This window comes from Glycine soja, chromosome 10 (assembly GCF_004193775.1).
Source record: "Glycine soja cultivar W05 chromosome 10, ASM419377v2, whole genome shotgun sequence".
Taxonomy (NCBI): Eukaryota; Viridiplantae; Streptophyta; class Magnoliopsida; order Fabales; family Fabaceae; genus Glycine; species Glycine soja.
In genome coordinates, this window is record NC_041011.1 from 50718689 (window position 1) to 50742687 (window position 23999).

A 23999-nucleotide genomic window follows, 5' to 3' on the forward strand; every position below is an offset into this window, starting at 1 on the left:
TGCTCTCTTCTAGAGGGACATGTGGTTTGACAGGGCATCGTTACTAGTCCTGGATCATTGAGTCAATTTGCTCATGAAAACAGCCAAGCCCCTATCCCGCATCAAACAGATTGAAGTTGAAGTTGGAAGATGCTCATTCTTGGTTGAAGCAAAATAAAGGATCATCGGTGAACATGAAGCAAGTAACTGCCAATCAAGGCTTGAGGATATTAAACTTTTCCAATTTGGTGTTTCTACATCATCAGCGAGAAAATAGATGGTCATACAATAGGAGGGTTTAGTACATAACATTCATTCATTGGGTTGGGGGTGGCGGGGATGCCGGATGTGAGCGGGATGATGCCACACTCGAATTCCTGGATTTTGATCCATCAATTCTTTGTATAGTAATTATCAATTTTGACATCATAAAATCCAAAATATGTTGAACCATCTGGATTTTTTTGTGTTTGGGAGAAAAACGAGATGGGAAAATTAAGCTAACAGGTTTTGGGCAAAGTTGCAGGTGAAAGAAATAGAAAACTGAAACGATTGTTCAGCGTGAATAAATTTTGGGCGGTGACAAATATAAGTTGGAATTGATCGCATTCTTAGTTGTCTCAAGACGGCAAGAACTACAAGAAGTGAACCCAATGCAGTTCTGTTGCCAGCTCAACATAGTTTTTGATAGGATGAAAATAGATGAAATGTAGAAATTCTTTTATTTGTCTTTTTATTGGAAGGATTTGGATGAAAGAAAAAAAAAACATAATTATTTAGAATTTTTTATAAGAAATTTAGAATCTTTGGACTAAGTTATTTTCTTTTTCTTTTCATTATCTTTTTTATTAATGTTTAAAAGGGTATGGTATTTCTTATCTTTTTCCTTCCCTCCTATTACATACCAGAGAGGCAGAGACTTTTCTTTAACTAAGCAGACTACTTTTTTGTTCCCCTTCATTAAAATTTCTCTACTTAATCAAGAGTGTTTTTTTCTCTTCCCTTTCATTAGCTCTTAAATTTATTCATTAGGATTAAGTGTTGCTATCTCACTTATTTTAGCTGAATAATGCGCGTATACGAGAAAAAAACAATGCCAGATTCATTAGCATTTCTACTTTTTGTTACTTCTGAGACAACCTTTACACGGCTCACGCAATGGTATAAACATACCCGTTAATAAAATTCTTTGCATTAATACAGCAGAAAAGTCCATTGCATATAGAAAGCGTTTAAACTAATCATTTTTTTTACTTTAAAAAAACGATTTTTTTTTGGAAGCAACTTGTATATTTAGACTAGTTTATCTTAAGTTTCAAACAGCTAGTTAAAAACTTAAAATTTAGACCACAGCTATTTTCCCCCCCTAAAATTAATCGAAACTAAACATGCTTAATGTAGTCTCACCCGCTGATTTCAGATTAGAAGACTAGCACCAGCACATGGGATTGTTTTGACAATCCCGGTAAATGCAGAAGCAATGCTTATGAACTGCATAAAAAATAAAAATCGCTCACCAAAAATAAAAATATAAGAAACAGTCATGGCATATTATTTATATTACTTTTCAAATTTTAAAACCAAGTAAATATGGCACTCAGAACAGATGCGGAATAAATATGCCAAACTCCAATCTCAAACTGGACTGTCGAGAGCAAAATCTGAACAGGCAAATAAAATATTACTAAGCAGTAAACTTTGTTTTTCTTCTGTTCTTTTTCCATTTGGGTTTTTACTAATCCCCAACTTCCATTTTACCAAGAAAACCTTTCTTTCTAGCTTTTCAATTTATTCAAACTCTCATTTGCTAGAAGTTGAAAAAAAATAAAAATACAACATCTAAGTCCCCTTCGAATTCACTGCTAAGAAGGAATGATGATAAATAGCTAAAACAAAACTGAAACCAAAAGACTCCTAAAGTTTTAGTAGGTATAGCCCTTGACAAACATTCCCTTCTTGGCCTCTTCACTCTCACCCTCAGCAGAGTATCTTCCAAGTTGAGCCAAGGAGTTTGCTTTAGCACGCACCAAAAGGGACTTTTGAGCAGCTTCCACATTCTCAGGGTGTCCTTGCCATGTCTTTAGCACGGTGTTCTGAAGAGCCCGTGCATATGAGAAAGAAACATGCCATGGGTTGGGACTTTGGTTCATTGCATTAAGATTTAGTGTTGCTTCCACTTCAGATTGTCCACCAGACAAAAACTGAGAATACAAACAGAACATTGTTTACAGCTTAATTTAGAGGTTCTAAATTTCAAATTCTTAATCAAGTGTAATATTAAATGAAAAATAATTGAGATCAGCATCATCATGATGTGCTTGCCATGCATGTAAATCTGATCGTCACATCAATTTATATGAAGAGGAAACAAAAAGGTGCGGTAACTATACCATGATTCCAGGGACAGCAGGAGGAACTCTTCTTCTAAGCATGGTTAGAGTATATTTGGCAATGGTTTCTGGAGAAGCCTTTTCCTTGTGTTCAGCCCCAGGTGTAACCATGCTAGGTTTGAGCAAAATTCCCTCAAAAAGGACATTGTTTTCAGCCAAATAGAAAAAGACTTCTGACCAGACCTTCTCAGCCACTTCCAGCGTCCTCTCAATTGGGTGGTCTCCATCAAGAAGAATTTCAGGCTCGACGATTGGCACAAGACCATTGTCCTGCAATGGAACACAAATGGAGTCATGGGATGAGTGCATTGTGAGGAAAAAGCCTTGCTCAAGATAAACAGTAAATAAGTGTTTTATGTACACTGACGACATCAAAATATCAAACTATAAATAAAAAGTTCACAAACATAGCAAAAATTACATGGTTACCATTCAATTAAATTTGACACCCTGTGCACAAGTTAACATGTGCTTAAAATATCTACTACCTTTGTCACACAGTTCAAACTAAACCCACAACCAAAGAACCACCCATATCAGACAGGCATGGTGAACAAGACCAAAGGGATAAACTACAAAAATTTGTATATTACTCCTAAAAATCAGCTAATGTCAGCAAACACAGATTCATGGGTACAAGAATACCTGAGAGATAGCAGCATAACGTGCAAGTCCCCATGCTGCTTCCTTGACAGCTAATGCAGAAGGACCACATGGAATGCTAACAACGGTCCTCCTGTAGCCCACAACAAAATTTGAAACTCCATTTCAATGCATCCAATCAAGAAGAAACTTTCACAAAAGAACAAAAGAAAGAATGACTTACCACTTGGCAAATCGAGCACCTTGCTTGTAGTATTCGGCAGACCTAGAAGCCAATCCATCTAACCCTTGGCACCAAGATTCATTGTTTGACCCTGGCAGAGGGACCAGACCCTAAAAAGAGCAAAACTAAAAACATGACCACCAAGCCAGGCCAGTTTTTAATCAGTGAGACAAGACCAAATGACACTCAAACAACAACTAACCTTGTCAACTTTGATGCCAGGCACAATGTTCTGATCGCGGAGGCAATCAACAAATTGCTTTCCATCTGTTGTTGACTGGTAAAGGGTTTCTTCAAAAAGAATTGCACCAGAGATGTATTCACCAAGGCCAGGTGTGGTGAGCAGCAGCTGCCTATAGGCCTGGCGATTCACCTCGGTATTGTCCAATCCAATGGATGCTAATCGTTTCCCACATGTGGCATTTGATTCATCAATTGCAAGAATTCCACGGCCGGGTGATGCAATGGATTTCTATACAACCAACCAACAAACAAAAAAACAAGAAACAAATCAATAACCAATCTAAGGAAATTAATCTATCTGTATAATGTTTTTATATCTAAACTAGAATCTAAATCAACACAGAACAACAACAACTAAAAGCATGTTCTAAGTGCTAAAGTAATAGTAAAAAGTCAAACACAAGGGAATCTCACAGTAAACTAACGTAAATCAACAACCAAAACCAAAGGGGTGCCCCATAACAGCAAAGATGAAAACTTTAGAGCACGAAAACGTTGAAAATGAAGAGAAGTGATAAAGGGCAAGAAAAAAAATGATCAAAGAAAAGGAGGGTACTAACGGCGGTTTGGACGAGTTCGTGTTGGTAAGAAGATGCGCGGATCGGAAGAGAGACTCGGCGAGAAGAGGATCCACGGCGAGGAGAGAAGGAATTGTGGGCGATCCACTGGGAAGAAGACAAGGTGTTGAGCTTTGCAGACGCTGCCATGGCCATTAGAGTGAAGAGAAACAGAAAGTGGTGTTGTATAGTACTATGCTTTTTGTGTTGTGTCGTGAAAGTTTAATACTTAATAGTGAGGTGAGATGAAAAGAAATGAGGTTTGGTTTTCTTGGCGACTCCGCGGTAGGTGATGTGAGACAGCTCTCAAGCGGCAATGCCAAACATGACCAACAACAACCCACTTTTTCCTATTTTTTTGGATTTTAGCTTTTAATACTACAAAAAATATATAAAACTTGATGGGGTATATAAGTTAAATCCAACGTATCATATAATTTTATTTAAAAACTATTAGAATTTAATAACTAGTAAAATCTTTTAAACGACTAATCAATCAATCACAAATAATTATTTCTATAATTTTTTATGCATAGGAAAAAAGACAGGAAGAAAGTAGAAAAGACTGCTGATTAGTCGACTATAACACCCATATTATCTATTATCGAAAACAAATGGTGTAAAGCACTAGGGTAGAAGGGCATAAGCTCCACAACTTCAAATGATCGATTTGATTGTTTAGCCAGTTGTAAGAATGTTTGAAATTAATCTGCCAAGCAAGTCCTTCAGCTCACGTATCTCATAATCACAGCTTGATAAAGATGATAATTATTAAGAATGAAATGGTTGATACTTATCAAACTCTCAAATTAATTTATTAATTTTTATAAATTTATGAGTTTATTTGTACTCTCGGTAAACTCTAAGTAAACTCGATAAACTCTCGAGTTTATCACCTAGTTAATGAATTAGTAAATTAAAAAGATTAGATCAAAATGTAAATCATTTTTATATTGTTTTTTTATCTATTTAACATTTAACATACCTTCATTTGGCGTGTTATTCTCAAATACAAAATTTTTACCTTATATAATATCAAACCTTTGTTCTTTAATAACATCAAACCCTCGATGAAAATGATTTACTACTACTAATAGTGATGTATTATTACTAAACTTGATTATTTAAATATTCTGAATTTTATGATTTATTATTTTGCTTTACTATATTGTTAAAATGTTTAATTAGTATGTTATTTATAAATATTTTATTATTATTTTTTATATGAAGTAGACTCCAAGTCTACGAATTGAGTTCATGAGTCAAGTTTATGAAACTCTCGTGAGTCTGCGTAAACTCTCAAGATTGATAATGTCAAAATCGATAGCTAGTTGCACATCCAACTCACAAATTAGCATTTTAATGCCTCTCTCCCGAGCTATCTCCATACCTCTCTAAATAGTCATTAATGAAAAAGAGAAATTTAAAAATAGCATTATTTTCATTTAAATAAAAAAAGTTTTTAATGTCAATTTTTTATATTAGACTTATGGTCTAACAAGGTAAAAAAAATATAGACAATATGACAGTAGAAGAAAAAAACAGAGAAAGATTATTGAAAAGAAAAAAAATTAAGTTAGTATTTTCAAGTATAAGGAAAAACGAACATGACTCAGAAACCCACAAAGATCAGAGTCTTACATATACCACCCTAGAAAGTATTTTATGATAAGTATTAGAAAGTTGTTGTCGTAAAATATTTTAAACAAGTCAAATATATCTCAGATGAAGGGTAATATAGTTTTGGCGCTATGATTTTTTTGGATGACACTACGGATTAGCTCTATAATAAAATTTTGGATAAGCAAAAAAAATTATGGTGATACCAACATAGAACTTTCAAACTGTTCAAGTCGCGAAAATATACTTCTGGACTAAATCAAACCTTCAAAATAATTTCTATTTACTGCTACTGAAGTTGTAACTTAACACCGTGGTTATGTAAAACGAGACTTGATGGTGTTTATGTAAAATCTTTCAAAGTAGGCTAGACTTTCAAACAAGACAAATCATACCATAAAAATTAGCCTCAATAACGAAAAAACAGACAAAGTTAAACTTTTGTAGTTCTAAACTAATATAAACTCAAGCTTGTCAAAATCAGTCTATTTTCACTCCTAAATATTTATTTTATATAAAAGCTTTTAAATAGACCTTTGGCACTTCTCATATATATATATATATATCTTTAAATTGATTAATATAAAATTATATATTATTATTATTATGGTAAAGGTTAACTAGTGTTAAATCATGGAAAATTAGTCGTGTTTGTTGTTATTATTAAAATTATTAATGTGATAACTAGTGTAAAAATTGTGTAAAATTAAGTATGTATTTATTGTTATTATGATAACTGTTAATTTATTATAATTTAAAATGAAATTTAATTTTAATTTTATGTGTAAAAATAGTAAATATTTATTAGAAATTAAACATTTAAACAATTAAAAAAGAAGAAGAAAATCCAATTCCCTCTTTAATAGGTTTCTGATCCGTCCTAACTATACGCGCATAATCTATTTTCTCTAACAAAATTAGTTTAACAACTCATAAATAACGCATCCAAATTTATTAGAATTAACACTTATTTTGAATTCATAAAATATTTAAAACTTACATCTTTTATAATATAAAATGAGAAGGTTTTTACACAGTTTCTTCTTCCCATCCCAAAAATAAGGGTACATTAGCCAATTCCCTTTTAGTTATTTTATTTTTCATTTATTCCATAAATATTATTATTCAGTAGCATATTTAATAGAAGTGAGTTTTAAATGCACATTTATTATGAGTTATTTGGGGAACAATAATGAATTTAATGCATTAATTAATTATTATGCATTTATTTATTGTAGTATATGATATAAATATTAATTTTTTTTATATAATCATTTGAAATTATATCAATTTAATATTTTCAAAATAATATATATATATATATATATATTCAATTAATGAATTGTAATATTTTAACTGAAAAATCACTCAATTAAAGATAGTCTATATAGATAATTAAACATCTACAATAATATAAAAATTGGAATTTTTTTTTGTCTAATTTGGAGGTTTACAAGATATAAACGGTTTATAATTACTTAAGCTAGACTTCCTTAACATTTAAAAGACAACTTAATTCTTTTGAATGATAATATAATTTTAAAAAATTGACTGTAAATATAATTAGTTATAAAAAGTAGTAAAATAATATTTTTAAATGAGCTTTCTTAAATCAATGATTTTCTTAAGTGAACAATGCATTTTTTAACACATTTTTTTCTAACATAGTGGTCGAAATTGATTAAAAACTACAAAATTTAAAAATTAAATAAGTTGTGAGACGCATTAAAATTTATTATTTTTAATAATTTTTAACAAATAATAAAAAAATATGCTGAAAAGAGTATGTTATTAACATTTTTCATGCTTAAAGTCATGGATGAGATAAGGATGTTTGAAAAAAAAAATTAATCTAAGAAGACCATTATTTTCATTTTGAAGTAAAGTTTTTACTGTAAACATTTTATAATAAATAAATTATAGGCAAGTTAAATAAATATCAAAAGAAAGAAAAAATATTGAAACAATATGACAGAAGAAGAAAATAAATAAATATACAAATTTACAAGACTATTGAGAAAAGAAAAAAAAAACATTTAAAGTTTTACGTATAAAGAAAAAACCAACAAAGATTGATTCAGAAACCCACAAGGACCTGAGACATGAATTGAACGGTACTGAGGTATACTTATACCAGCCTCAACCTCAACCTCAACCCTCGTTTTCTTTCTTTCATTCTGAGAATTCCAAGTTCTGTTCTGAGAATTCATTCACAACAATCACCCTTCTCTGTTTTATTATTCCTTCACTCTCTGTGAAAACAAAACCAAAAAACATGTCTCAGAACCAGAATGGCAAGTGGGTGCGAATTGCCCCAGAACAACAACTTCGAGGCTCCTCCAATGGACACGTGGAAGTGGGAGGTTCCAATAGGCTCTGCATAAACCCTCAGAAAGATCACAAGTCCGAAAGCTATGAGGACCTTCAATTGGAGTTCAACCCTCTTGTGTTCAGCTCTCTGGAGCAGTATTTGCCTCCTCACATGTTGAGCCTCTCACGTGAGGTTAAGGTTCACTACATGAGGAACATTCTGCTTCGCTATTTGCCCGAGACTGAGCGCATTCGGGTGTGTGTCACTCTAATTTTAGAATTTTGCGGCTTTTTTTTTTGTTGACTTAATATGTGTTTGAAAAATAATAATAGTGGACTGAAATGAAAGGGCCCAGATGGGTGTTGGAGTTTGAAAGCCGTGGATTTTTTCGTTTTTTGAATAAAAAATTGATTTTGATGTTGCCCTTGATCAATAAGGACGCGTTTGTAGTGCCCTGTTGTGCCCGCATTGTTGATTGGTTTGGGGAGAATTTTGGGAAAATGTTGATGCTTTTTTTTTAAATTAGGGAAAGTAGGAATTTGAATTGTGTTTCATTTTTATCTCCCTTAATTGATAGCTAACAATTTGGATGATTCTATATACTTTTTGACTGCTGAATGGGGGGATGCATGTTCTGAAGATGGTTATGTCTGTTTAATTAAAAAGTGGGTCTTTCAATAAAGACATGGTTCCAAATCATTTATGATGTTAATCTTGTCTGCTTAGTTCTTTTGAATAATGTCAATCTTATCTTTCATTGGCATGCTTTTTGGTCGCTCGGAACTTGGAAGTACTTGCTTGTGCCTATTTTGAAAATGATACATCTGCTATGTATGTTAGTGGGTTTTATGGAAGCTTAGTATTCTCAAGTGTAGTAGTCTGAATGATATGGATTGCTGTCTGCAATTGTTGTAGAAAAATGTCATAACATGTGTTATTTGGTTACTGGTATTAAAAATTACTTGTTAACCTAAAAAGGTGTGATAAGTGAGCACAGTGATCATTGTATTGTTGATAGCAAGTTTTACTTAGTATGACAGTGGATATGTGTTTATTTTCTTTTTCGTTTGGTTTTGTTGGTCACTCTTTTGAGTTTTAGTTATTCTATGTTGGATTGAACAGATTCAAAAACACAAGGAATACAGGCACAGGATCATGCTAAATTATCCTGTAAGTTTTCAACTGAATGTCGTATTGGCAGTTTTGTTCATTTGTAAATTGAATATTTTGATGGATTTTATGATTCTTTTGGAAATTGGGGGAAATGCTGTTGATGGGATAATTTTTCTCACTTCTAATGGGTGCCATATTTTATTTGGTACTCATCAATGAGAATTTGGAATTAGCACATGTTAACATTAGAATTTTCTGAACTGAGAACAGTCGTCCTGCCTCATTTCTGTATGAAGCATGCATGTTCTGATCATGTCATGCTCAATCTTACCCGGTTATTCACTGTCATTTGTAGCCGCTGTATAAGCAGATATATAGTATGGATGCTGAGAAATTTTTCACACCATCATTTCTCAGAGCAGTTAAAGAAAATACAGAAGCAAGTTTTAGAAGTATAATGGCTGAACCTCGTAAAGGACTTTATACATTTGAAATGCTTCAACCACAATTTTGTGAAATGCTGATGTCTGAGGTATCACATTTCTTTCTTTTCCTTTTCATGCATATATCTTTTTATCTGTTCTATATTAGTGTTTTGTGTTCTTATCAAGTTCTGATCACTTAGGTGGATAATTTTGAAAGATGGGTCCATGACACCAAGTTCAGAATCATGCGACCAAATATAATGAATCAATATGGTGCCGTTCTTGATGATTTTGGCATGGAATCCATGCTCGACAGATTGATGAGTGATTTCATAAGTCCTATATCTCGAGGTTATTTTTTATTTTTCGTCATGAGAATGGATTAGAAAATTATGACTGAGAAAGAAACGAATATAGTGATGTGGACTAACTTTTGCAATTTGAATTTTTTAGTTTTCTACACTGAAATTGGTGGAACCTCGCTGGACTCCCATCATGGGTTTGTTGTTGAATATGGAATCAATCGGGATGTGGAACTTGGTAGGTTTCTCAAACTTAGGTCACTGTTTTGTGGATACGCAATTGCCTGGAATCTGTAAAAAATATTTTGAACCTAAATGGAGTTTAATGTTTCAAGCATATCTATTTATGGCTTTATATTGATCTACTTTAATTATTCTTTTTATGGTATACACATTTACCTGTCGTCTTGCAGACTTTGATCAATTACTTGACCATAACAAAAGGATAAGAAAATAGAATTGTTAGATTTTTCAGATTGTCTGAAATACTGAGATATTCAGTTGTTATATATTGTTGCCTCAATGCCTTGTATACCTGTTTTGTTTTATGATTTCTTTGTAGTAGGATACCTGATCTTCCCCCTTAGGATTTTTGGGATGGATGGTTTTGGGGGGAAGGTAAATTTTTCATTGCAAGTATATATTCTCTAATTCGTGAGTATTTAGAATAGAAGGTAAATTAATCCCCGTCCTTCCTTATTTCCCGCCCAAATCCTCCATCTAAAATAACTGAAGTTCACTGTAGTTTTTTATGGAGACTCCATTACTTCAAGTTCACTCTAACTATCAATGATACTCTGGTTGTTTTGGCTCATCTTTGGTTAAATTTAAATGTATCTATTCTTTTACTTTAAATTTTGTCTCTTGTTGCCTTACTTGTTAATCCATCACAAATTATGATTATTAGATACTTTTCTCTCATGAATTTAATTCTATGCTAGATCTTTTTCCCTCGCTGATCGCTTATCTTTGATGCTTCCATATTTTGTATAGTATATGAGTGTATCTTGCTTTACTTTCTTTGCTGCCCATCTTTCTGTGTACCTCTCTCCCAACAAATTAACTTTATATGCTTCTGTTAAAATGTAAAGAGCAATATTTTTGTAGGCTTCCATGTGGATGACGCAGAAGTCACCTTAAATATTTGCTTGGGAAACGAATTTTCTGGTGGAGAACTGTTCTTCCGGGGTGTTCGATGTGATGAACATGTAAATTCAGATATCCAACCAGGGGTATGTTTACTACATTTATGCTGAATAATTTATATTAAACTACATTGATCTCCAGCATATATCTGGATTCTGTTTTAAACTTAAAATAGAAAATAGCTATGCCAGTCAGTTGATTATTCATACCATTTCAGTGTTCCGGATGGTTGTCCCCCATCCCTATCCCTTGTTCCTGAAGCTGTTATAGTTGGAGAACCCAAGACCTTATAAATCCCATACCAAAATCTCATGCTTCTAACGTTAGACTCAAGTCTCAGACCTTGCAATTAGATCCTAATATACTATTTATTTCCTGAGTATATTAATGGACAAACACGTCATAAATTTCTGAGTTGTACATTTCATATTTTCTTACTGAAAATATGAAATGTATTTAATAATAAGTATATGAATTTCATATAGACATTTAGTTTGTTAAATAAATAACCCTGAACATATCTTTGTAGGAGATCTTTGATTATCCCCACGTTCCAGGACATGCAATTCTTCATCCTGGTCGTCACCGGCATGGCGCTAGACCTACTACATCTGGGAATCGGATGAATTTAATTATCTGGTGTAGAAGGTATTTACATCACTTCTTTTTTACTACTTGAGGAAATTCACACAGCATGGTCCCTTGTTTCACTGAAGCACAAAATTTTCCACACATATCCCCTTGTGACTTTAGATTGCAAAATATAATCATGGTTATGGTCAATTACACATGCATCAACCTTAATGCTGTCATGCAGTTCGGCTTTTAGAGAGTTGAAGAAATATCGGAAAGATTTTTCTAGTTGGTGTGGAGAATGCAAACGCAAGAAGAAGGAGAAAGAACGCATATTAGTTCTGGCCACCCAACAGGTAGCACTAATTAACAGTAACAGCCTTTGAGATGAAAGGAATGACTAAGATTAATGTTAAAGTTGTCATCTTCCATGAAACTAACTCTCTGTGTCTTCACTTTACAGGAATTAATGAACAGGGGAATGCAATCGGCCTCGTGAACTTGCACATGAAAATCGTGCTTGTATAGTTGATGCACCATTGAGCTTTTTTTACTGTTTCTAGATTCTGGATTGTTTTTAGTGAAATGAAATGTGATGTAAGTTTAAGTTATAGGCATGCGTTTCACAGAGTAACAAGAACAAAAGAGGAAAACAAATATAGTTTAATATTTGAATGTTTTTAATTTCTAATGATATTAATAAGGAACTAGAGTTCCTGATTTTTTCTTTTGGTTTCTCGATTGGGGCCTTGCCTCTTTACTTGCTCAGAAGATTAAAGGCCAGCCACAACACTGAAATCTCAGGGCATCTCTAACCAAACAATTCCAATCAATTAATTTTCTTAACATTTTATTACATTAAACGACTCAACATTTTATTCTAATTGAGTTACCTTTTAAAAAAAATTAATTTTGCAACTTAATCAACACATTTTAGAAAAAGAAAATACTCATGGATAAAAGGTAATTATGAAACTACCAAAAGTATCATAAAAATGGATGCTAGTTTTAGCACCTGATGTTTTGAGGTGGATTTGTTGAAATACAATTTCGATGAAAGAGTTGGTTTTGCGTTTTGCTTTAATCCTAACAACTTGTGAATGAATTGGCCATATCTTATAAGACAATTTTTTGCAAGAACTCTGCCCCCCAGAAAAAAAAGAAGTTTTTTCCTAGTCCCATAGAAGAACAAAGTCACCTTTCCTTTTTCATATTCCTACTCCATGTATACTAAATAAATTTGTTATGGAGAGTAAAATTGTAAAAACGACATGTTCAAATGTCAACAAATGAATGAAGTAAATTTTTCAAAGTCTGAATCTACAATGGGTAGCTGAGCTGTTTCAAAAATTTAACCCGTACATCCTTCAAGGCTCTGTAGTGTTGTCATCTTTTACTAGAAGTTTGGCTTGAACGCTTCTCTTTATAAATATGGGTCTTTGACCCTCTCTGAGATGTGATTAGAACAGAAATGGAAAGTAGAGCCAAAAGAAATATGAAAGAGTGTGTGTGACATAGGGGTGAGGTTGATTAAGAATTCTATGTAAAGATTTTTTCTTTAGTTCCTAACTGATTTACCTTCTACTATTATTTAAGAACTGTTTGCTTAGTCTGTGCACATAGTCTTTTTGCATAGTTTGTGTGCATGGTTTGCACAATAAATTGGTATCAGAGTAATCACGATCTTCAGGATAAGTTTGTGTGGGTGTTTAAGAGTAATCTGTAGAGGGTGATTCATCGCTTCAGGTTTCGGATGAGCTCTTAGTTTACATCTCTTTAGTTTTGATGATTCCTCATCCTAACCCCTAAGAAGATGTCTGAGACTATCAAGTTCTACTGTTCTATAAATACGATGGGAATAACTATTTTAATCTTTGGAACATCAAGTTGTGGGATTTGTTGAAAGAATAGAGTCTGGGCATCTTTGTTTCAAAAATCCAATAATCTCAAGGGTGAGATTCTCAAGAAGAAAAGGCACATTCCTTAATTTTGCTCTCTTTATTAAATGAGGTTGCTAAAGAACAAAACTATTGCTGGTTTCTCCAACGAAAATTCTGATTTATCTTTCCGTGTGTAAAAAATATAATAATTATGTTTCATAAATTTAATAATAAATTGATTCTAAACTTTATAACTTAATATTAAATTAATTCTTAAATATTATAACTTAATAACAAAATTATCATAAACTTAATAATAAGACATATGAATAAGTAATAAAAAATAATTTTTTTATTATAAAAATTTGACATATGAGTGATGTTATTACTTAAAAAAAAGTTAAAATATAATTTTGACTCTCTAATTTAACAAATTCACATTTTAATTATCTATTTTAAAATAGAAACATTTAATTATTTAATTTTTGAAAATTTATAATTTTAGTTTAATTTTTAATTTTATGTACATTTATTTCTTTTATTTCTTTCACCATTTTAATTAGTTAAATTAATTTTCGATGATACGTTAAATAAATATGTTAAAACTAAAATATAATTAGATTAAAATAAAAGATAATATTTTATATACCATGGTATTATATTTATAATGATTTTGTTTATTTTGAAATATACATTTCAAAATATATCTTAATTTAAGTTTAATATATTTTGAAATATACCATTTTTAAACCCCAACTTTTTTTTCCCCAAATTCGGGATGTACATGATAAAATAAAACTTTTAGATTATAAAAAATGATAGAATAAAAAGATAATATCAATATTACTGAGATGATATATTAAAATTGCTAAAAGAGATCCACCTATGTAAAAATTCAAACTTTAAACAATTTCACTGAATGTCCGATTGCAAGTCTTCAACGAAAGAATTTATATTTTTTTACAGGATGTAAGAAAGTTTTTAAATTATAAAATTACTATTTTATTTTAACTTAATCATAAACCTGATTGTAATATTAAGTGAGGACCCTTTCTTGTTTGTGAAAAGACGATGATGTCGTCGCAGAATGAGAATAGGTCGTTGGAGGAAGCTGGACCCTCCGGCTCCTCCGATGGAGGGGTAGGAGTGAATTGGCTCTGCATGAGCCCTAAGCGAGATCACAACCCCGAAAACTATGACGACCTTCAATTCGAGTTCAATCCTAATCTCTTCGCCTCTCTCGAGCACTATTTGCCTCCTCATATGCTCAACCTCTCACGCGATGTTAAGCTTCACTACATCAGGAACATTCTTCTTCGCTATTTGCCTGAGAATGACCGCAACTGGGTGCCCCTTTTTTTAATTAATTCAAATTTTCATTTTTTTTATATTCCCCCTGTTAATCAATAAGCTATAGTTTAGTTTGTTATTCTATGTTTGATTCAACAGATTCAAAAGCTGAGGGAATACAGGCTAAAGATCATATTGAATTATCCAGTAAGTTCTCAACACATGTGAAAAATGACAGTTTTTTTGTTCATTTGTAAATTGAATATTTTGATGCTTTCATTTTATGATTCTTTTCCGAAATTGTGGCATGGGATAGTTTCTGTTACACTTGGAATCAGCACATGTTAACATTATAATTTTCTGAATCGATAACAGTCATACTCTCTCTTTTTTGTATGTTCCAATCTTACTAGTATTCACTTTTGTTTGTAGTCGTTGCATAAGGAGATATTTACTATGGATGCTGAGAACTTTTTCGTACCATCATTTCTCAGAGCAATTAAAGAAAACACAGAAGCGAATTTTAGAAGTATAATGGCTGAACCTTGTAAAGGAGTTTATACATTTGAAATGCTTCAACCTCAATTTTGTAAAAAACTGATGTCTGAGGTATCACATTTCTTTCCTCTCCTTTACTTTCATGCATATATATCATTTTATCTATTCTATATTAGTGTTTTATGTTCTTATAAAATTCTGATTGCGTAGGTGGATCATTTTGAAAGATGGGTCCATGGTACCAAACTCAAAATCATGCGTCCTAATGCAATGAATAAAAATAAACATGGTGTTATTCTTGATGATTTTGCCTTTGAAGCCATGCTTGACAGATTTATGTGTGATTTCATACGTCCTATATCTCAAGGTTATTTTTTTATTTTCCTTATTGAGAATGAATTAGAAAATTATGATTGAGATGAAGAAACTAATATATAATGATGTGGACTCACTTTTGCAATTTGATTTTTTTGTAGTTTTCTACCCTGAACTTGGTGGATCCTCATTGGACTCTCACCATGGTTTTGTTGTTGAATATGGAATTAATAAGGATGTGGAACTTGGTATGTTTCTCAAACTTAGGTCACTGCTTTGGATGGAATCTGTAATGAATTTTAACCTAAATGGAGTTTAATGTTTCAAGCATATCTATTTATGGTTTTATGTTGATCTGATCTACTTTAATCATTCTCTTGATGGTATATGCATTTACCTGTAATCTTGCAGATTTTGATTCTTTTATTGGACTGCTACAAAAGGATTGGAAAATAACATTGCATTAGATTTTTCAGATTGTATGAAATACTGAGATATTCGGTTTTGTTATATTTTTAGCCTCAATGCCTTGTATGCCTGTTTAGTAGGATGCAATCTTACCCCTAAGGATGTTTTTTTTTTTTGCGGGGGGGAGGTAAATTTTTCATTGCAAGTATATATTCTCTAATGGAGGGCGAGCCCTGGTGCAACGGTAAAGTTGTGCCTTGGTGACTTGTTGGTCATGGGTTCGAATCCGGAAACAGCCTCTTTGCATATGCAAGGGTAAGGCTGCGTAAAACATCCCTCCCCCATACCTTCGCATAGCGAAGAGCCTCTGGGCAATGGGGTACGAAATTAGTAAGTATATATTCTCTAATTTGAGAGTTTTTTAGAATGGAAGGAATAAAATGATAATTTATCATGAAATTCAAAAATGAAAACTTTAGACCCCCCCTCCCTCCATTCCCTCCCAAATTCTCCATCTGAAATAACTGAAGTTCACCAATAGGAAGTGATAGTTAAGGACAGTCATGGAAGTTATGTGTAGAAAATAGTTGCCAGTAATTATGTATTAGGGGTATATATCTGATAGTAGGTTGTTTAATCAGGTATGTGAAGTCATTTTTAGTCTGTGGACAGAGAATACTATGTATGAGACTTTTCTCTCTAGGACAACAAGTTTATTGTTGTATTTGTGTAATAGTTGTATTGTGTGTGATTTCAGTGTTCAATACTTCAATATTATCTTTTATTACTTTTGTCAATCGATGTTCTATCAATTTGGTCCAACCTGCCAGATCAAAAGGAGGGAATTCTTCTGATTAGTGAAGAGAAAGATCATGGTGCGTGTGATATAAAGGCTAGATGAATTGGAAGAGAAATTGTGATACAACCCAAACCAAGAAATTAAGAAGAAAGAGCAGAACTGATTTATTATTGATGATAAAGAAATAAGAGAAACAATAATAACCCAGGTGATTCGAGGAACCTGGAGCCTCCTAAACAATTTCCGAATATTTTCCCTCCCCCTCTCTAAATATTATCTCCTATATATAGTTTCTGCCTCCCTTCCCCAATCCTAATTATAATTAGAGTAATTGACATATATCCTAATTAAATCCTAAAAAGATAAAGATAATGTATGCCTAACTCCTTTTTGCCTTCCTTCTCACATAGACCTCCCTTATAGGGAGGCACACCCTATCAAATTGAAAGTGCTGAAAAGCCAGAGTTGAGGCTTGGGTTGGGGTTAGTTTGGATGAGAAATTGGAAAATTTTGAGAAGATTTTGTTGGAAATGAGAAATTGGAAAATTTTGAGAAGATTTTGTTGGAAATGAGAAATTAATGAGCAAGTGTGCAGAAGAGGAGAAAGTCAATTTATCAAAGTTTATTTGAAGTTCAGAATATTAGTGAAGATGTGAAGATTAAATTATCAAAGTTAAGCATGGAGGGAGTGTTCTACTATCCATTTGTTTAAACTTATTTAAAAAAAAAAAACACTTCTTTCAATAAAAAAACTACTTTTCTGATGTGTTTTTCTAAATTGTTTTTTTTTTAAAAAAAAAACAGTTTTCTGCTTTTTGTAACAAGCAAATCCTTTTTGCTTCTTTAAAAACATTTTTTTTTAAGTTTGACCGTATATCTGGTAGTAGGTTGTCTAATAAGGTGTGAAGTTATTTTATGTTTGTGGACAGAGTACTCTCTGTAATGTCTCCGGGAGAACAAGTGTATTTGTTTAATTGGAGACTTTTTGTCTCTGGGACAGTAAATGTATTGTTGTATTGTGTGTGATTTCAAACTTCAGTATTTACTTTTATTACATTTACCAATTGGAGTTCTATCATTCACTATATTAGATGGAGACTCAATTATTTCAAGTTCAGTTTAACTGTCAATGATACTTTGGTTATTTTGGCTAATCTTCCATTAAGTTAAATATATCTATTCTTTTACTTTAAAATTGTCTCATGTCGCCTCAATCGTTTATCCATAACAAATCATGATTATTAGATACTTTTCTCTAAGGAATTCAATTCTATGCTAGATCTTTTTCCTTCTTATATTGCTTACCTTTGATTGATGTGTACATATTTTGTCTAGTATACAAGTTTATCTTGTGTGCTTTACTTTCTTTGCTGCCTGTGTCTTTCTGTTTACCTCACATCAAATTAACTATATATGCTTTTGTTGAAATCTAAAGAGCAATATTTTTTCAGGCTTACATGAGGATGAGGCAGAAGTCACCTTAAATGTTTGCTTGGGAAAAGAATTTTCTGGTGGAGAACTGTTCTTCCAGGGTGTTCGATGTGATGCACATGTAACATCAAATGCGCAACCAGAGGTATGATTACTACCTTACTGTTATGGGAAAATTATATTTATGCTGAATAATTTATATTTAACTACATTGATCTCCAGCATATATCTGAATTCTGTTTTAAACTTAAAATAGAAAATAGCAATGCCCGACAGTCGATGATTCATACCCATTCAGTTTTCTGGATGGCTCTCCCATTTGTATCCCTTGTTTCTAAAAGCTGAAAAAGTTATACTCGAACCACATCACAAAAGCTACCTGTTTTAGTTGGAGAACCGAGAGCCCAATAAATCCCATACCAAAATCTCATGCTCTAATGTGAGACTCAAGTCTCACACCCAGCAATGAGATCCTAACATAGTCTTTATTTTTTAATTACATTAATGGACAAATGAGTTACAGATTTGAGTTATACATTTCATATTATTCATACCGAAATTGAATAGCATTATTGAAATATTAGAAACATGATATTAACAAAAAATTATCACATTAGTGATGAGTATATGAATTTCATATAGACATTTACTTTGTTAAATAACTCCAAACATATCTTTGTAGGAGGCCTTCAATTATTCCCATGTTCCAGGACACGCAATTCTTCATCCTGGTCGTAACCGGCATGGTGCTAGACCTACAACATCTGGGAATCGGATGAATTTAATTCTCTGGTGTAGAAGGTATTTGCATTACCATTTTTTTTACTACTGGAGAAAATTAACACAGCATAGCCCTTGGTTTCACTGAAGCAGCAATTTTTTCACACACGTTCCCTTGTGACTTTAGATTGCAAATTTATAGGCATAGTTCTGGTCAATTACTTAGTGCATCAACCTTCATGTTGTCACACAGTTCGGTGTTTAGAGAGTTGAAAAGATATCAGAGAGATTTTTATAGCTGGTGTGGAGAATGCAAACAGAAGAAGGCGGAGAGAGTGTGTTTGTCAGTTATGGCCACCAAACAGGTAACACTAATTAACAATATAAGCCTTTGAGATGAAAGGATCGACTAAGATTAATGTTAAAGTTGTCATCTTCCATGAAACTCATTCTCTCTGTGTCTTCACTTTGCAGGAATTACTGAAGAGCGAAATATAATTGGCCTCGTGAACTTTCACATGCAAATTATGTTTGTATAGTTTATTCCCACCATTGAACTTCTTTTCTGTTTCTAGATTATGGATTATTTTTAACAAAATGAAATATATTGAAGTTGCAAGTTATAGACATGGGTTTGGCTCATCGGATTTAAACGTGATGAACACCCGAACCAATAGACACCAGTTTTTATTGGTTTGGTTTGAATCTAACGTGAATAGGCAAAAATACCATATGTATTTGCAGTAAAAAAATTATTTATTTTTAGTATAAATATTTTCTTTTTGAAAGGGAATTTTTTTTTAGTATAAGTATGTATTTGCAGTAAAAAGAAAAGTATAAATATACATTTCAAAATTACTTATTTGTTTCAATGATTTTAAGGATAAAAAGTCATAGTGACCTTTCCTAATTTTTGGCTTTTACCGTTTAGAGTTCGCCATTTGTTGAGAATGAAATTTTTGTGGCAGCGTAGAACTGCATCAGGGGTATGTTTACTACCTTACTTTTTTGGGAAAATTATATTTATGCTGAATAATTTATATTAATGGACAAATACGTTATACATTTCATTTTTTTAGGCAATGTACATTTCATATTATTCATAAATGAATGACATTATGGCAACATTAGAACATGATAGTGGCAAAAAAATTATTACATTAGTAATATGAATTTCATACAGACATTATTTAATTACTTTGTTAAATACATAACTCCAAACATGTCTTGGTAAGAAGAGCTTCATTTGTTCCTATGTTGGAGGAAATGCAATTCTTCATTCTGGGGCAGAAGGTATTTGGCTATTTGCATAACTTAATTTGAGGAAATTCACACGGCATAGCACCTTGCGTTACTGAAGCAACATACATCAATCTTACCTTCATGTTGTCATGCAGTATTCGGCTGGTGTGGAGAATGCAGACGGAAGAAGGAGCTACATGTAGGAACAACGACCAAGATTTATTGTTAATGTTGTCATCTTCCATGGAACTAATTGTGTCTTCAATTTGCTGGAAACACAACATTGAGTTTCTTTATTGAAGAGGGAAATGCAATTGGCCTCGTGAACCAGTTGATTCACATGCAAGTCGTGCTTGTATAGTTGATTCACCATTGAGCTTCTTTACTGATTCGGACAGTGTTGTCATCTTTGACTGAAAGTAACCGTGCAACTAGAAAAGGCATTTAATATGCCATGAAAAAGTTCACTCTTTACAGTAGCCAACTTGACAACTTGATTCAGTTGTGACAAACTATGTTGGTTTTATGACCTTATCACTACAATAATTGAACACGACTTCTACAGGTAAACATAAACTCAAGACACATATATATGCGCGCGCGCATTCTTCACCGTACCATATTATATTTATAACACAAAAAATCATATTTTCATGGTTAAGAAATTATATAGTAGTTTACAATTCACATTAGAATGCTAACAATGCATTATGTTAACAAGGAAGATTTGTCTAATTGATTCTAACTAAAAATAGAGTTAAACAATCTCATTTTCAATAACCAATAGAATAAGAATTTTGCATTTTGGCATCAATAAAAAATTGACACTAAAATGTGAAAACTGACGCCAAATGTGTATCAACGTCGACTTTGTGTCAGCCATTATTTCGACACCACAAAATTAAGCAATTAAGTTGAACATACCAATAGAATGGACATTGAGCCAAAAAAAAGTTTGATGTCACACAACATTCAAAAAAGTTAAGGCTAAGCCATCACTATTAGCGTCGGCTTATGGCCAATGTTACTTGTCGAACTACTTAAATCACCATCCCAACTTAAATTGTCGTTCACAACTTTTTCTCAGCCACCCTCACCATTTTGGAATCGTCATTTTTGAAAGTAGAATTGGTGCAGGTTAATAGTGTAGTTGATGAGGTTAAAAAAAAAAAAAAAGTAATCAACCTTTGTAGCAATTCTCACTTTGTTGTTCAGTAATCTTAATAACCTATAAATGGATGCTAAAACAATAGATACAAGAGATATTCTAGTCCCTTTAGATGTATGGCAATAGGAAAATACTTTTCTAAATGACTTTGTGTGATCTTATCATCCGTATTTTCACCAAAATAGTACTTTTATATTTCAATTATATATTCATTCATTAAATTAAACTCTATCTAATTTCAATGGCCTTTTTTAGGGAGGAGGAGAGATAGATTTCAAGATAGATGTAAAATAATTTTCTTAATTTTTTTGAATAAATAATGAAATTTCTATTAAATGATTTACAATAACAGTTATATTCATATATTAAGATTACAGAGTCTCACTTATAAAAAAAATGTAGCCTTTACAAAAAAAAAAAATTAAAGAATACATCATATCATAACAAAATTTATCACCAAATTAATGATAAATACTTTATCAAAGAAATGTAAAAAAATGAGACATTTAAATAATTAAAGACCAAAAGTAAGTGTCTCATTGACTTTATGGTCTACATGACCTGAGATCTTCCCGCTAGCTGGTCATATGTCTCAAATTTCATGTATTAATCCCTTTTTCCCCTCCTCTTGTACATTTGGTTTGATAGTATAGAAACAGATAACAAATCAAGAGGAAAATGGAAATAGGAATGATGATAAAAAAAAATTGAATTGTTTGGCATAGGTGAATTAGTGAGAAAAAAATGAAAAGTTATGGGTCTCACTTAAATTTATTTCCATGTTGAAATGGTGAGAAGCATGCAGAAAATTACTCAAACCTTAGGTATTAATTAAACTTTACTGTCTAAAATAACTCAATATTCATACTAATAATTAATTTTTATATCCTAATAATTAATTATGAACTATTTTAAAATGTCATGTCATGACAAATAACAATCAATCATGAACAAATTTAATATTACTTCTCTTCAATTTCACTAAGGTAAATCTTCATTTGAGAAGAAGACTACATATCGTTTAAAATTTAATTTAGGTTTGGACTTAAAAACAAAAAGGTAGCTTATAGCATAAATGTTGCCCTCTATTATACACTATTCATCATGCATTATGTTTGGTTAATGTAGACTAAGATTTTACTTAATACATCCTCCCATACCCAATACTATTTTGATGCAAAAATAATATGATAAGTGGTCCAATAACAAATTTAAGATAGTTTCTAATATTGAATTTAGATTTTAGAGCTACCTTAAATCCAAAAATTAAGACAGAAAATTACATTCTATTTATAAAACTATTCAGACAGTATCTCTCAACAGCGTGGGATCGTTCGGTCTTAATCTAAAAGGCAAAGCGTGACTCGATTGTGGCTCTCTGAGTAATACACTTTTGCACACTGATGTTAACGTTTCTTATCATTTTTAGCTATTGTTATTAATTGTCACCCACCAGTTCAATGAATTTGAACGATCGACCCATTGAAAGAGTCTTCCTTACCTAATTTTTTAAGAATCTTCCGGACTCTCCTTGTTCCACTAATTGATTGGGCAAATGGATTTGCATCATAATACTTCCTGAAGCTTCGTAGCAAGTATTGCATTATCATATTCTTCTAAACCTTAGGTTAAGCGTATAGTTACATTTATTTTTTCATTTAAAATATTGAATATATTGTCCTTGTTACAATGCCAACTCACTACTCTTGCCAGCCACCTTGAAAGCAACAATTTCTCAATATAATGTCCTTGTCATTGTTAATTGCTTTCTCTGTTGCCATGGTCTTCAACCCAAATTCTTTCTCGACTCTTCTCTGCATTCCATTATTCTATGTACCTTTGAGGCATTCTGTAGATTTATTTTTGCAACATTCTTACCTTCCTCCATTTGGCTGTGTCTGCTATTATAGAGTAGAGTGTGATTTTGAATTCTTTACTTATCTCTTCAAAGCACTTTTTCTGTAGCCAAGGGTCAGTACATATCAAAAGAGCATGTCAAGGTCAAGCACAAAAAAGTAATGAAGAGAACTTGATAGGTATGCCGTTGTACCTAAACTAGATTTGCGATTTCAAAATTCATATAAGATTAGCTCAATCAAGATATTTTGGGAGCCATGGCGTACCATCATGCATAACATAGTGTTAATTATATTATGACATATTTAAACCAATACATAAATTAGTTTGTTAGAAATTTATGTTTTAAATTTGTTTTTTTTAATTGTCATAATAATTTTTTTTCTGACTAAATTATCATAATATTAATGATATGTAAACACATAAAGTAATTATATAGAGTAGTTATTATGCGTTAATTAAGAAGTTGATATAAATGACATCTATGCATGTACGACATTAATTATCCGAGTATTTTATAGTATATTTTATGGAAATTGATATTCTTGTATTGAATTTTTAGGTTAAATTATCTTTTTTGTCGTTTATGCTTGCTTAGTTTCCGTTTAATTTTTTCTTTTATGTTTTTCTTCCTTAGTTTGCTCTTTTTTTTTAATTTTAATTTAGTCATCAGTCAAATTATTGATTTTAATGCAGCAGTTTTATTGTCACGACATTAGCTATTCAAAGAGTAGTTTACAGTAGTACTTACTTAATTTTAATGCATTATAATTGTTATAGTACCGTGTCATGCTTATTCACCCCCTTTCCAGCATTTAACTTACCTAAACAACAACAGCAATAATAATAAAAAACACATTAAATTCATAACATTAATAATCTAACTAATGATAAATTTTTTTTTGG

General features: G+C 31.9%; 3 protein-coding genes across 10 annotated transcripts; 2 read left to right on the forward strand and 1 right to left on the reverse strand.

Moving 5' to 3' along the window:
- Nucleotides 1–1586: 1586 nt before the first annotated feature.
- On the reverse strand, nucleotides 1587–4320 carry LOC114372317 (fructose-bisphosphate aldolase 3, chloroplastic-like). The gene is made up of 6 exons (XM_028329817.1): nucleotides 3999–4320; nucleotides 3398–3667; nucleotides 3196–3305; nucleotides 3015–3105; nucleotides 2370–2639; nucleotides 1587–2180 (listed from the first exon to the last, which is right to left on the reverse strand). The coding sequence occupies exons 1-6, from the start codon at nucleotides 4149–4151 to the stop codon at nucleotides 1902–1904; spliced, it is 1173 nt and encodes a 390-aa protein (XP_028185618.1). The 5' UTR covers nucleotides 4152–4320; the 3' UTR covers nucleotides 1587–1901.
- Nucleotides 4321–7699: 3379 nt separating this feature from the next.
- On the forward strand, nucleotides 7700–12212 carry LOC114370051 (uncharacterized PKHD-type hydroxylase At1g22950-like). The gene is made up of 9 exons (XM_028327342.1): nucleotides 7700–8181; nucleotides 9049–9096; nucleotides 9395–9571; nucleotides 9665–9815; nucleotides 9918–10004; nucleotides 10874–10998; nucleotides 11442–11560; nucleotides 11730–11841; nucleotides 11949–12212. Exons 1-9 carry the CDS (start codon nucleotides 7891–7893, stop codon nucleotides 11982–11984), a joined length of 1146 nt encoding a protein of 381 aa, XP_028183143.1. The 5' UTR covers nucleotides 7700–7890; the 3' UTR covers nucleotides 11985–12212.
- A 2189-nt stretch (nucleotides 12213–14401) lies between these two features.
- LOC114372451 (uncharacterized PKHD-type hydroxylase At1g22950-like) lies at nucleotides 14402–20644 on the forward strand. Of its 8 annotated transcripts, none has more exons than XR_003658210.1 (11): nucleotides 14404–14712; nucleotides 14815–14862; nucleotides 15088–15264; nucleotides 15364–15520; nucleotides 15630–15716; nucleotides 18127–18251; nucleotides 18789–18907; nucleotides 19014–19191; nucleotides 19301–19359; nucleotides 19758–19812; nucleotides 20224–20644. XR_003658210.1 is itself a non-coding variant. In XM_028330013.1 (10 exons), exons 1-9 carry the CDS (start codon nucleotides 14437–14439, stop codon nucleotides 19322–19324), a joined length of 1191 nt encoding a protein of 396 aa, XP_028185814.1. In that variant the 5' UTR covers nucleotides 14404–14436; the 3' UTR covers nucleotides 19325–19359; nucleotides 20224–20644. The 8 variants fall into 8 exon arrangements, 6 of the variants coding, with proteins under 6 accessions (XP_028185818.1, XP_028185814.1, XP_028185815.1 ...); XR_003658211.1 differs by having other exon boundaries at nucleotides 19301–19355; XM_028330013.1 differs by lacking the exon at nucleotides 19758–19812.
- Nucleotides 20645–23999: the final 3355 nt, after the last annotated feature.